This window comes from Tympanuchus pallidicinctus, unplaced genomic scaffold (genome assembly GCF_026119805.1).
Source record: "Tympanuchus pallidicinctus isolate F22 unplaced genomic scaffold, pur_lepc_1.0 scaffold3, whole genome shotgun sequence".
Lineage (NCBI taxonomy): Eukaryota > Metazoa > Chordata > Aves > Galliformes > Phasianidae > Tympanuchus > Tympanuchus pallidicinctus.
This window is the reverse complement of record NW_026294747.1, coordinates 97,345,987-97,359,569: the sequence shown is the minus strand read 5'-3', so window position 1 is coordinate 97,359,569 and position 13,583 is coordinate 97,345,987. Positions and strand designations below refer to the sequence as shown.

General features: G+C 37.4%; 1 protein-coding gene across 7 annotated transcripts in view; it reads right to left on the bottom strand.

Annotated features, from left to right (window-relative positions):
• The window catches only part of RBMS3 (RNA binding motif single stranded interacting protein 3), a 700,498-nt gene that overhangs the window by 308,524 nt on the left and 378,391 nt on the right, over positions 1–13,583 (bottom strand). For all 7 annotated transcript variants that reach the window (XM_052695879.1, XM_052695880.1, XM_052695881.1 and 4 more), the window contains one exon: positions 11,454–11,512. In XM_052695879.1, the coding sequence (XP_052551839.1) occupies positions 11,454–11,512 (59 nt within the window). The remainder of the gene's footprint in view (positions 1–11,453; positions 11,513–13,583) is intronic.

Sequence of the window (13,583 nt, the reverse complement as noted above, 5' to 3'; positions counted from 1 at the left end):
CTTAAGTTCTGAATAATCATTTTTCATCAATTTGGAGGCCTTTTCAAAGATACACTCCATCAATTATGTAGAATTTACCCTGCAATTTACTGTGAACTGAACTGACAGACAAGAGTAACCAAAATACCTCAGGCAAACCAGGTCATTCAGACTTTTTCTTGCTGTTTCACAATTAAAGGTTGACCACAGAAACCCTTATTTTCTGCAGAATGACATATTTGTTTGCCTAAATATGCAGGCAATTAACATAGAGATAGCATGCATTTAAATGGAGGTCCCAGTGACCTCCATCTCCTTGCTGCAAGCTTTGCTCTGAAAGCAGACAGCTTAGCAAGAAATATTCAATTAATAAAAAACTGAAGGGCAACAAGTCCGTTTTAAATCATTTAAAAATAAATAGTGTTTACTGCTCCATATTTAATAAGTTAATAAACAACAACACCATGACTAATAACATAAGCAACAAGGGCATAGGTCTGGATAATCTTAACAGGGATCATATTAAAAAAATAAGATGAAATTAAAAAAAAATCTAGTTATTTCTCTTTCATTCAGAATATTACAGAATATTCTATGAGAAATTACAGCCTGTGTTCTTGTATTTTCTGAGCCCTGTATTTCACTCCTCTTCCCATGTCCCAAACCCAACTGTGACACTATAACTTGCTCCAGTTACTCAAATTTCCAATCCCAAATATTTCTTCCTCCCTCAAACATCCATAGCTCCCTTCCAAATTATTTGTTAGGCAAGAGCAGCGAAAGGTCTTGCTCAACCATAGATGAGGAAGCAGAAGTTTTCTGTGATTAAGTGGATAAGAAGTAAACTCACCCTGCACTCTGTCCCACAGGAGCACTGAGCCTCCACTCTACGTAACTACCCATCATCTGAAAAAACTTATTAACTGTTGTATTTGAAATCCCAGACCTCTGTCACATTTGCTTGAAACTGGCCAATAACTTATGAAAACTCTGTAAACAAAACTAAACAAAACAAAAAGAAAGCTAGGCCACTTGGATATTTATCAATCAAATGAACATGTGCTTTTAAAGAGAAAAACTGAATAATTTTTATTTTTTTAATCAAACTTATAATTTGAGGGGTCTGCAGAAACCATATATCACACCAGTGCCATCTAATGGAAGAAAACATCAGCCCACCATTGGTGTTAAGGAAGACCCTGTCAGACAAGAATTAAGTCATCAAGTAGAGTTGTTTCTACCAGCCCTCATGTGGACTCCTCCTTTTCTCATGTATAAATTCAGGTCTTCACAAAACATTACAGACTTAGACAAAATAAATAAATAAATAAATAAAACAAAATCATTAAATGTTGAGATTAGAAAGACTGGTTTGGGATTTTCTTTGCCTTTTTTTATTTTTTTTATTTTTTTTTATGTTATTCAGCTAAATTCAAAGTCCTAAGATTTTTACCTGTGCTACCCAAAATTAACGGTAGTTTCCTAATTTGAAGGCTCAAAAGTCCACAAGACAAGGTTGCTTTTTAAAGACAAGGTTGCTTTTTAATTGATTTATGTAGAAAACAATTGTATAATGCTCCATAGATGAGCACTTAAAGCCATATCTCTATATGCCTGACATAACCTAAATAGATGGAGCAATTACTCCTGTTCTGACTCCAGGACTAGCTTGGATAGGCTCTTTCGCAGTGTTGAGCCTCATCTTTACTGTGAGAGGTTATGATTTTTCCCCTGTGCTGCACATATATTCTTACTTCAGCAACCGCCAAATGCCCAGAAAAGGAGATTTAATAAAAATGATGGCATGCTCTATTAGTGTTTTACTTTCACAGTATATTATCTACTACAAAAGAGAACATTTACTTAATTCATCTGGGTAAAATAGTTCCACCAATCAAAACAAAAGCCAGGGATGTGCAGTAATAGGGGAATATGCAAAATGATGACTTTTCTGATTGCTGGCATAATGCGAAAGTTAAGTCACGCTATAATTAACAGATCTGATTCAGAATGGTTCCTGTTGAGTAGCCGTATTCAATAAGAGTCTGTTGATGGGATTTATTACCAAATTGTTACTATAACAAGTAAGCATTTGTTTTGCATATGCAGCGTACTCTGAGAGTGCTGGAATCTGCTCCAGTAGAAGTTAGGAGCAGGGTAATGTCCTCCTCTATGATAGCCTGAGGGCTCCCAACATTCAGCTCTTCTTTGTCTTACAACTTTTGAGCAGCTAACTTCTCAGCAGAATATTGCTGCCTTTGGGAAAGCCTTCGAGAAACCAGTGGTCAAACACAACTACAGAGATTTGAGCTGCTGCACAATGGCATCAGATAAAATACAGAGGTTCAAGTTTAAGAGAAGTGATTCTGCAAGGCAGTTTAAAAAGCCAGTGCATTACAAGTAAGGTTTCAACAGAGCTGACTACAAGCCACAGTTTCAAGACACATTTCTCTTCTATTCAGTTATGTGATATGAAATAGATATTTCCAAGTCTGCTGAGACCACTAAGAGCCTGCTAACATTACCCAGTCCCAAAATGCACTTCAAACACATGCCAAGCTATTGGCAAAGTTTTCTACAGACCAATGGCTCAAAACATTAATCACTGTGTATAAATTGAAATTTTACTTTTTTATTTCTCCAGCTGGAAAAAAAAAAAAAATTAAACCAATTATTTGCCAGTGATACGGGTCTGCAAATTTTGGAAGCAGTAAATTAAGAATAATCACAGATTAGATACGTCACAGAATACTTAAGCATCTTGGGTCTTTTTACAGAAAATATTTGCTAGGCTATGAGTTCATTTATGAAAAGATAATGACCCAGGAAATATTTTCCTTAATTGCAAAGGAGCTGTTTATGACAGTGTCTAGGGAACTAATTAGAAAGGAGTTTCATCTGTAAAGGACTAGGCTTTAAACTCAATAAGTGATTTTTAAAGGACTTGCTTGAGATAGAGCACAGTTTCCATGCAGGCAGATCTTATTTCTGAGGAGTAGCAACATTTTGCAGAAGTGGAAACAAGTACATATCAGGTCCCCATGATGGCAGGGAGGCAGCCAGTGTTGGTATGCTCCTGCTACAGGGAATTGCTCAGCACAACTCATCAAATCCTTTTCTGTTTCACTACAGCAGATGTGGAAAGCATTCAGAAGCATGCAAATGGGAGAAAAGCTACCTCTAAAGTAAAGTGAGATTTTGTAAAAATACTTCCATATTTGCCAAAGGACATGTAGGACCTACTTGCCAACAGAACAAGTGCCAGGAAAATACTTCATCTGATAGCATCATAAGCTCCTATTGAGCGTCATTGCCTCTTTCTGTTACCAGAACATAGAGAAACTTCACCAATTAAAAAAAAAAAGAAAGGGATGGCACCTTATAGATTTTCTAATATACACTTTAGTTTTCCATCTAGAACCTTGTAACTAAAATCAGTCATATCTGTAGAATAGCGTTACAGTTCATGAGCCTGCAGATCAAACATACTTCTACTGGACATGATAGGCTGTGAACTTAAAAAACTTCCCTGTTGTGTGAACAATCTTGTGGTTTCTTATCGACAGTTCTTCTCATCGTCTTTTGACGTATCCCTCCTCGGTGCTTTTCTAAAGACAAGGGTCCAACTCTCACGTGGTTACATAATAATATCAGTTTTTAACTTTAAAGTAAAAAAAAATAATAATAGCAAACTCACAGCTTTACTCAAGGAAGTGAAGCAAAATTCAAAACAACAAAAAAGACCTACAAAAGGAACTCCAAACATTGAACATTTAAGCAGCCAGTTTCATGATGTTTAAATGTACATCAAGACTTCAACAAAATATTCAGCATGGCAAATTGGCCTTTTTCTTCAACATTTCAAAACAAATAAAAAAATCAATTAAGCATTAAAGGAAGAAACGTAATTTTAAAATATTCTCAGTAGCAGTTCCCCAAAACAAGTGACAAATTGAAAGAGGGCTCTGCATTACTTCTAGTGGGCATTAATGCTCTATTACTCAGTCTACCTCAGCAGCAGGACTGACCTGGGGGCACTAGTGAAGACTCTCTGGATTTGTCAGCTAGTTTGCTAACAAAATTTGGCACCACTATGTACAGCTCATACTCTCTGTTTAAGAAACCTGGGACTCAATGAGCTGGGACTGCTACAGGCAGAGATGGATTAGCAGAGACATACATAAAACTTGTTGAGTGCATGCCCACACTCAGCATCTAGCCAACCTTCTCAAATGCCTCACTGTCTTCTGATCCACCAAATTAAAATATTCCATGTTGCTACACTTTTAATAACTTCTGAACTCTTATGCCACTTATTACGTAAAACTTTGGAATGGAACAAAAAAAACAAAAAAAAAAAGAAAAAAGAAAGAAAAAAATACAAACAAACAAAATTAACTCACAAAAAGTCACCACATCTATTGTCTGTTCCGGCACCGAAAATAGGATTGATTTATTTTTACGCAAGTCGAGAGTTTCAAAATTAAATAAGTCTGTTTTACAAATTATTTACTTTCTACAAGATCCATTTCCCCTTGAAGCACGCTGTGCATGCCCTCCTAGTGTGAACAGTTTACAGTCTGTGATCAAGCACAGACCTACTTGGCTGGATTTTTTTCCCTCTCAAAATGGCAATTCTGAGAATCATAAATAACACAGCACAGTTATTGCAATTTGAGCTTATTCCCAATAAATAAAATTAGCTAAGCAGTTTTCTATGCAGCTTAGCTCTTTCTTTGCTAGCTTATGATTTCACATTGACCTGCTTCATGTTGCTAGTCACAATCAAATTCTGCCACTGCAAGTATAAAATGAAGAACATAAATTAATGAATCCTTAGTGAAAAATACATACATTCAAGAGATCACAAATAAGCTCTAATCTTCATAGGATATTTTAAAAGAAAAAAAAAACCTTAAAATTTAAAATTATATATTGCCTAATATAGATTCCAGCGTCCATCTGTTATACGCTACAAAGTTCTGTTTATCAGAACACTAAAGCGGAAACCTCCTCATCATTAAGCCCCACATGATCAGAATACTTAGGGATGCTGCTAAACTTAAGCAGTTGAGCAGCACCGCTGACTTAAAACACAAGGCAGGACAGATTCCTTTGGGGAGTTATGAAGCAGCAGTTTATCAATCCATTCCAATTATCTCCAACACTTACAATAAGCCTCCAGTTATCTTATTTTTGTTTCATAAACAGTTCTCTTACGAAACAGGTCGTGGCAAAGTTTAAGTCTTGGTCTAAAAACAGCAGAGCAACCAGAGAAATAAAATTGTATGGGATATATGGTGAGTTAACACAGATAACCTAATGGCATGTTTTGATCATAAACCCACTGCAATCCTAATGAATGTGTATCTACATTCTCCGGTTCTGAACTTTAAAAGTAAATAGATCATTGCTAAGACTTACTGACAAGAAAAAATGTCATAATGAAATATTAAAATTATAAATAGAGTCTCTATAGTTCTCCTCATGTTAGACCCATTTTTCTCTTAAGACGAACACTTCCACTCAACAAATCAAGTCACGTTCAGTTTGAAAAAAAAAAATACACATAAAATGAAGAATATGTAGTTGAAGTGTTTGTCTCCTACACATTACTGTGATTCATAGCTTTTATTTATTTAAAAAAAGAATTCCCACAGGTGGGACTTCAGACTTTAAGTCATTTTTCCAGGCTGATCTTCTAAGGTCCTAGCAAAATGCTCAGAATAATGTGAGCTCCTGATTAAACCAGGAAGTAAATCTGTATGCATGCAATTAAAGTGTCTGCAAGGGCAGATGCAGATGACAGTAATTCATACTCTAAGAAATGGGCTTGTGTATTTGGCAGATTAACTGTTCTGTATTCCATTGCAATGAGGTATGGAAACTGTACTGTGAAACAGCCATTACTCATTCCCTCTGCTCCAAGCACGTAGGTCTATCAAAGTCGAGCCAGGCTGGAGAGGGCAAGGGGCGACTGCTGGAAAGAGAAGAGCCTACGTGTTTCAGATTAACACTTCCCTTGAATGGCTTCTTTTATTTAATTCCCCCTACTTTTTAAATTAGCAAGTACAGTAGGCCCAGAAGGGAAATGCGCAACGGGAAGAGGGAGAGAGAGGGAAAAAGCAAAAGCAGCCAAAACTCTCCAACTTGTTCATTAGGGTTTTTGTGTTTGAACATCTGAATGAATCATGTGTCTGTTTTTCATTATTCTCCATATGTGATTGTGGCCTGCTTTGTTCATTGATTTCTGGCTACTTTGTCATGACTGCGCTCATTTTGTTTTATATATTGTTCTCTTACAGAGTGATTGTTGCTTCTAGTATGTCTCACTTAGTATTTATGCCACCAACAAAGACTAATCTTTAAATGAGAAGTTACGTCAAAAGAATTCCCTTGTTAACTCCCTTGAAGCATATATGATTTCTTCAGACCGACTGCTTAATTCATACCAGGAGTAAATCCTCAGATGACACTATTCCTTAGCACGCCAGTAATGTAGCAGGTATCACAAGGGATACTGAAGGGTGACGTACTGTCCATTTTTCAGAGTGTCTTCTGCATTTTTCAAAGAGGAAACCTAACACTTTTTGCTAACCAGAAGTCTATTTTAACTGATTTGCACATTTATACAAATGGTACTTGAAACAATCTGTTTGTTGTATACACTATTTTATATTTTTAGGTCTACTCTACACCTTGGAAAAAAACATGAATGAGGCTGAAATAGATTTTGAAATCTCCAATCACGATTTCTTGTATCATTGACATGAGGGTAATCTTCATCACTGTATGAACAGCAGAGGATGATGGGATCATTTAACAGGATAGCTCATACTTTGGGAAAGATGTGTGATAATCAAAAGACTGGGAAGGAGCAAACAAAATGCCTGCTGTTTGTTTGCCTGCTTGATTTAAAGGACTGGATGTAGGCCCCGGTGAATTAGAGATACGTCAACTTAGATTTAACTTCTGGAAAAATCTTTCAACAAATAGTAAATAAACCAATTCACAGTGCCTCAAAGGCACCAGGTGATGAGTACCACACAGCATTGATTAGAAAGAATAAATGTCACGCTGCATCTCCATCCAAACACAGGTAACTAAGTTCCATGGAGAGGTAAATACTGTATGTTTCAATCAAAACTTGGTTGTCCCTCATAACATGAAGAGATGGAAGAAAAACGACCTAGCTAAAACTGCTATGACGTAGGTGCCAAATTGACTGGCACATCCAATTTAAAAATAAAGTTCTCAGTGGCTCACTGTTAAACTATCTGGTATGCCAAGAAGGTTTCCTCATATGTCTCTCCCATGCCTGTTATTATTCTGTCTTTTCCAAATTATCTTGTCCAGTGGATTATAGAAATCATTTATTAACTGTGAAGAGGATACCTAAGAGGTAAGTGCTGTAAGCACTCTGAAGGACTTAAGGCTTGAGAATAATCTTGACAAATTAAGGAGCAGCCAGGAAAAAAAGACCATAAAACTCAATGCAGACAAATGAAAAGTACTAGCCTTAGGAGGGAATAATGAGCAGCACAAAGAAGAGCACGCAGTAAGGAATGCCTGGCTGGCAGCAACGCCTGAGAAGAGAACAACAGAACCAAGGGGCTGCTGAGAATCTCTTAGCAACACCCTCATACAGCATATGTTCTCATACAACACCATCGAAAGTACACTTAAACTTTAAATATACATAGTTCTTTATATGTATAAATAAACAAACAGGGGAGCCACACGATCACACAGAATACAAATGAAATAAACTCTCCATGTTATTTAAAACGGCCAGACTCAGGCTGACTGACATTCTGTGCCTGGCTCTGAGGGCTTCTGGTTAGAAGTGAACTAATTAGAGAGACTGGTGAAGTGCAATATAAGAAACTTGAAACAGATTGCTTTTCAGGAAGGAGTGAAAGATCCAATGTACAATCTAAAGAAAGATCAGATAGATGCATAGCAATCTTCAAATATATGTTTGCTGCAAAGAAGAAGGGAATAAACTGTTCTGCATCAACTGGGAAGTAAGAAAAGAAGCAATAAACTCAAATTGCATAAAGAGAGATTTGGGTTAGATATTAAGAAATACTTTATTACAGTAGAACAGCAAGCAATGTTGCAGCTTGCCTGAAGAGCTTGCGGAGCCTCCACGACTGGAAGCCTCCAGGCATGAGAGAGGCAAACATCCGCCAACATACTGGTCCTGGCCTGGGGCAGAGGAACGGACATGATGACTTCCTCACATCCCTTCCATTTTGATGCCTGTCAGACTATTTTTTTTTTCCCAGTAATCTCACTGAAGAGGAAGGAAATTGTAGTCAGCCTTTAAAGAAGCAAAACTTCTTTTTGTGCCATGAAGCATTCTGTTAATAAATCCAATTATGTTTATGATCTTTTAATGGCACCACTTATGTCATAAAGATCCATCATTGCAAATACAAATAATATATCTCTCTGCCCTACAGTGTAATAACACAGCATAAAAGCAAACTTTTACAGAATTCTTACTGCTGTATGGCTCCAACTACAATAATATCAAAACAGACTACAATATAAAGAATGCCAAACCAAGATGTGTATCTTTCTCAAACTTTTACCATTCATATTCCTCACAATCTTTTCATTTCACACCTTTGTGTTTTGTGAGGATATCCATGCCTTTTCTTCTATACTTCAGGCAATAGGAATTGAAAGAAGCTCAGATCACGCGATACCATGTTTGTAGGAGTGGTTACAATCAAACATCTGTTGTGGAAAGAAAAGGCGTGAAGGACAAAAAGGACAATCATTTAGCCTGTTTCCAAAAGATTCACTCCATTAACCTTGAGGCTCCTGCCTGAAGCATCTATGGTTAAGATCACAGTGGTCCCAATCAAGATCAGCAGGGGCAAATAATTTCTCCCTTCCACAGACTTCATTTAACTATTTAATATATTTACAGACCAGTTCAAATCCAATTCCATATGCCTGCTTTGTGTTTCCATTTCAAATGGACAACTTTAATACAAAAGCCTGGTAGATGAGAAGCTGGACATGAGCAGGCAGTTGCTCTTGCAACCTGGAAGACCAACTGTGTTCTGGGCCGAGTTACAAGAACAGTGGCCAGCAGGAAGAGGGAGGTGACTGTCCCCCTCTACTCGGCTCTTGCAAGGCCCCATCTGAAGTTTTGTGTCCAGGCCTGGGGCCCCTTGCACAAGAAGGACATGGAGCCCTTGGAGCAGGTCCAGAGGAGGGCCACTAAGATGATCAGAGGGCTGAGCACCTCTCCTATGAATAAAGGTTGAGGGAACTGGGCTTGTTTAGCTTGGAGAAAAGTAGGCTCCGAGGAGACCTCATTGTAGTCTTTCAATATTTGAAATGAGCATATAAACAGGAGAGAGAATGCTTACAAGGGTAGATAGTGAAAGGACAAAGCGGAATGATTTTAAACTAAGGGGAGGTTTAGGTTGGATATTAGCAGGAAGTTTTCCATACAGAATGACACACTGGAACAGACTGCCCAAGGAGGTTGTGGATGCCCTATTCTTGGAGGCACTCAAGGCCAGGCTGGATGTGGCTCTGGGCAGCCTGGTCTGGTGGTTGGCGACTCTGCACATAGCAGGGGGTTGAAACTAGACTATGGTTCTTTTCAAACCAGGCCATTCTATGAATCCATGATTATAGGAAAAGATGAAAAAAATGAGAGTTGACACACAAGAGAACAGAGAACACCTCAAACTTGCATTGTGATAAGAAGGAGGTAATACAACCTAAATGTTCCTGTCCACAGAGTAAAGTTTTAGCTGCAATCTGGCCCAGGCTTATACCAACCTACCGAACTGCAGACCTCCTTCGTCTTATCTTTCACATCTGCAACCCAGGTCCTCTAGCTCCCCTTGTGCTAAGCCCCAGCTTCTTCTTGCTCCAAGATCACATCTCCAACCACTCCTAATGCAAAGCCCCTCCTATCCCACGTTACAGTTCAGAGCAACACTTTCTCCTTGTCAAACCAGCTTAGAGCCCTTTGATCTGCTCAGCCCCTTTTGTAGCTCCTAGTCTTTTCATTTGCTGCTAGTTTTCCTTTCTCTATAGGTCGCCATACCACACTCTTTCTCCAAAACCCAAACCTCCTGGCTATGCAGCCAGCAGCTGGTACACCCATTTCCTTCTGGCTCAGAAACTGCAGCATTTGCTTCTGCGGCCCCCCATGCCAGTTTCCTGCACTTGGCCTAGTCCATACCTCCCACGGGAGTATTCCTCCATAAAATAAAATAAAATAAAACAACAAACAAAACCAATAACCAAAGCTGTTTCTCCCTATGTTTTTTCAAAGTTATATGGACAGTGATGTTATAAAAAATCTGTTTTCACAGGGCACCAAGGAAAGGAAAAGCAAGTCCAGACAAAAACAAATGCATGGCAATGCTGTTTCTTATGATGCCTCATAACCTATTGGGCTGGTGGAGTTTTCTAAAACTAACAATGGTAATTTTCCAACCTTCTTTTTCAAGTAGCTAACGAATGCTGCTGCTGACAGGCAACTGATAAAGGCACACACTTCTAGAAACATCAATGATGCCCTTCGTACATCCAGCAGGATTTTTCACCTTCTCACAGTTTGCCCAAATGTCTTTCTCTGATGCTTCTCTTCGGAATTCATCTTGTCACCAGTGAGATATTTCTGTACGCAGTGTTCATACTAACTCACACAGAAATATGGTCCACGACATTTGTCCTATCAGAAGAATCTACTCAGTAGATTCTATTACTCCAAAAGGATTCTGTATATCACTAGCATAATGTTACAGACTTTTAAAGCAAAGATCCCCACCATACAACTCATTGCTCTTCAGACTGGTAAATGAATAACAATTCCCTCCCTAAGATAATTCTACATGCTCGCCAATATTTAACTATGCTCATTTTGCTATACGTACACATATATGTATATCAAACATGTTATATTTCACTTAAAAGTTTAAGACATTAGCAAAAAATTAAGAAAGAAATAAAAACGTAAAACTGGAAAATGAATCATTCTCATATCTTGGTATTGCAATTGGAAGATACATTTGTGTCACAAATAATTTCTACTTCCATTAGTGTAGACCAAGACTATACAGAAACAGAAAAATTAAACCAGGTTTTGCTTGGGAATTTTTTCCCATAGGTTTCTCATTTTTACATCAGAAATCAATTTGAATCACTAATGGTATCATTCAAATCAGATGGCACTATGTAGTTAGATGGTAATTTACTTTTCTGCTGAAGCAATTTGATACTTGTTCTGACTTGTGATTTTCATTTTGTTTGTTAATGAAAAAAATTAATGAGTAATGTCACTGGAAACACAACTCAAAGCATTGGCATTATTAAATATGTTTGCAAGATACTTTACATTATGCTGATTGCAGTGTTGTAGCAATAGCCTTGGCAGCCAAGCCACCAGTCAATCACTCAATGAACTCGCAAGGCAGACTTTTTGCACATACCTTTGCACTGATTTGTGTTTTTGTCAAGAATTGCCTTTGTTGATACAATTTTCCCATACCTAAAGAGAAAACAAAAAAACAGAAATACGTTATTGTATTTTTATATAACACATATCATATATCCAACATACAAAACATTTCAAGAACAGTAGATCTCCTTCTTGGATGAGTGTATGTCTGATACTCCTGGAGACATTCCTTCTGCCACTGCACTTCAACAAACACCTTTAGAGTTCATTTGTAAAGCACTTATCCTCTGCCACAGCCTGTTTACCTCTGGCCACTGCACTACCGCTAACATAAGTGTCTGATACAGAGTCAATTGTAGGGCATCAGCACTGCTGACGATGCTTTTTTTATTATGTTAGTTAGGCTTCCTTAAAAATATTTTTTCATTTTTAGCTGCCAAGGAAAATTTGTTGTAATACAGATGGACTAGATCCAACAACAACGCGGGAGGTATCATCATTTATTTGCATGTATATGTATGTATATACACTCTAAACTTCTGTTTTAGATAAACAGAAACTTTTGAGATTTATATCCATCTCCCAGGTCTAAGATGAATGCTAGAATTTATTTGAACATATCAAACCTCCCACAGACAGCACAGCACTGCACCAAAACTTGAATTAGGGCACTTACAAGTTGTTACATTAAGCAGTTAAACCAGAAAACAGCTATGTGTCTTTACCTTACAGAGATTTAAACTAAAAACGCAGATTTAATGGTCACAGTCACTAATCCCAAGTGAACGATCACAGAAGGCCATTTATAGCTGAACGCAACACTTCAGGAGAATGAGAACAGTAATTTTATTCCTCTAGTCACTGTCTTATTTTGGTCACTGCCACTGCTTCACCAAAGAGACCTTTCTCCAAAATGTCCCTTGTCCAATTTTTTTTTTTTTAATTTATTTTTTTAACCATTACAGCTACTCTGATAGATCAAGTTTTCACTTGGAAAACTCCATGATATACAACTTCCACTATTAATGAAGAACATATTAGTATAAAAGACAATAATAGAACTGCATCTTCTAATGGCAAAACGTAACACTAGATACATTCTTTTATATGAGTGAAATCAACAAAACATTGACTGTGAACCGCCAAAGTGCAGTAGACCAATTTTTATTTGATTAATGTTTATTAACAGCAATATAAATTTGGCATTAGTAGCTTCTATCTAAATTCCAGAAACCAGGATATGGAAATCCTGCTACAATTATCTTCTCTGGCTCAGGACCCATGTCTACTACTATACAGAAGTGAAAAAAAGTCAAAGTGCTGGTAGAGCATTGTACTGTATACTATCTGACCAACAATTATATAAATATATGCAGAAAATTGGAATAAAAATAAAAATATTTAAAAATAGGAAGAAATTTAAAAAAAATGAAAGAAAAAATGAAGAAAGACAAAAGGAAAAAAAAAAAAGATACAGAAAAAGAAAACTAAGAAAAAAAAATAGGAAAAAGATAAGAAAATACAGATAACCAAAGAGAGAATAGAACCAGCACTCAAGGAGAAAATGGAATCTTTGAGTTTCAGACAGGCATCCAGTGAACACTTAAATATCATCAAAGGGGAGCAGCACCAACACGAAAGACTGGGAACAGCCTACATAAATTGGAACCGGTAAAGATTTGAGGCAATTCTGCATCTGAAAGACAAAGTTCTCAGCTGAACTCTCCACATTAGAGGTAACTCATTAGTACTTAGATAAAGTACTTTAGATAAAGGCCACCATCTCTCTTTGTCTTGTTTTTGTGACTGACCAAACTGCCACTTTCTACTGTTACTGTTATTAATTTCTCTAAGAACCAGAAAAAAAAAACATTTCTCTCCATTTGACTTTCATCTTAGGCAGAAAAATGCTTTGCTTTCCTCTCCTTCAACCGAAACCATTCTGAAGGCAGGCAAACTGACCTAAAAACATTAACAGTTTGTGCAACCATCTTTCAGGAGACTTTTTTTTTTTATACCCCCTGGCTCTGTAGACAGGCAGAATTTTGTACTCTGAGAGCAGACGCAATCCAATGCACACCTACCATCATGTGTAAATGGACAGGTAGCTGTAGGTCTACTTTGCCACAGCTGGCACCACTCCACGAGCTTACATAACAGG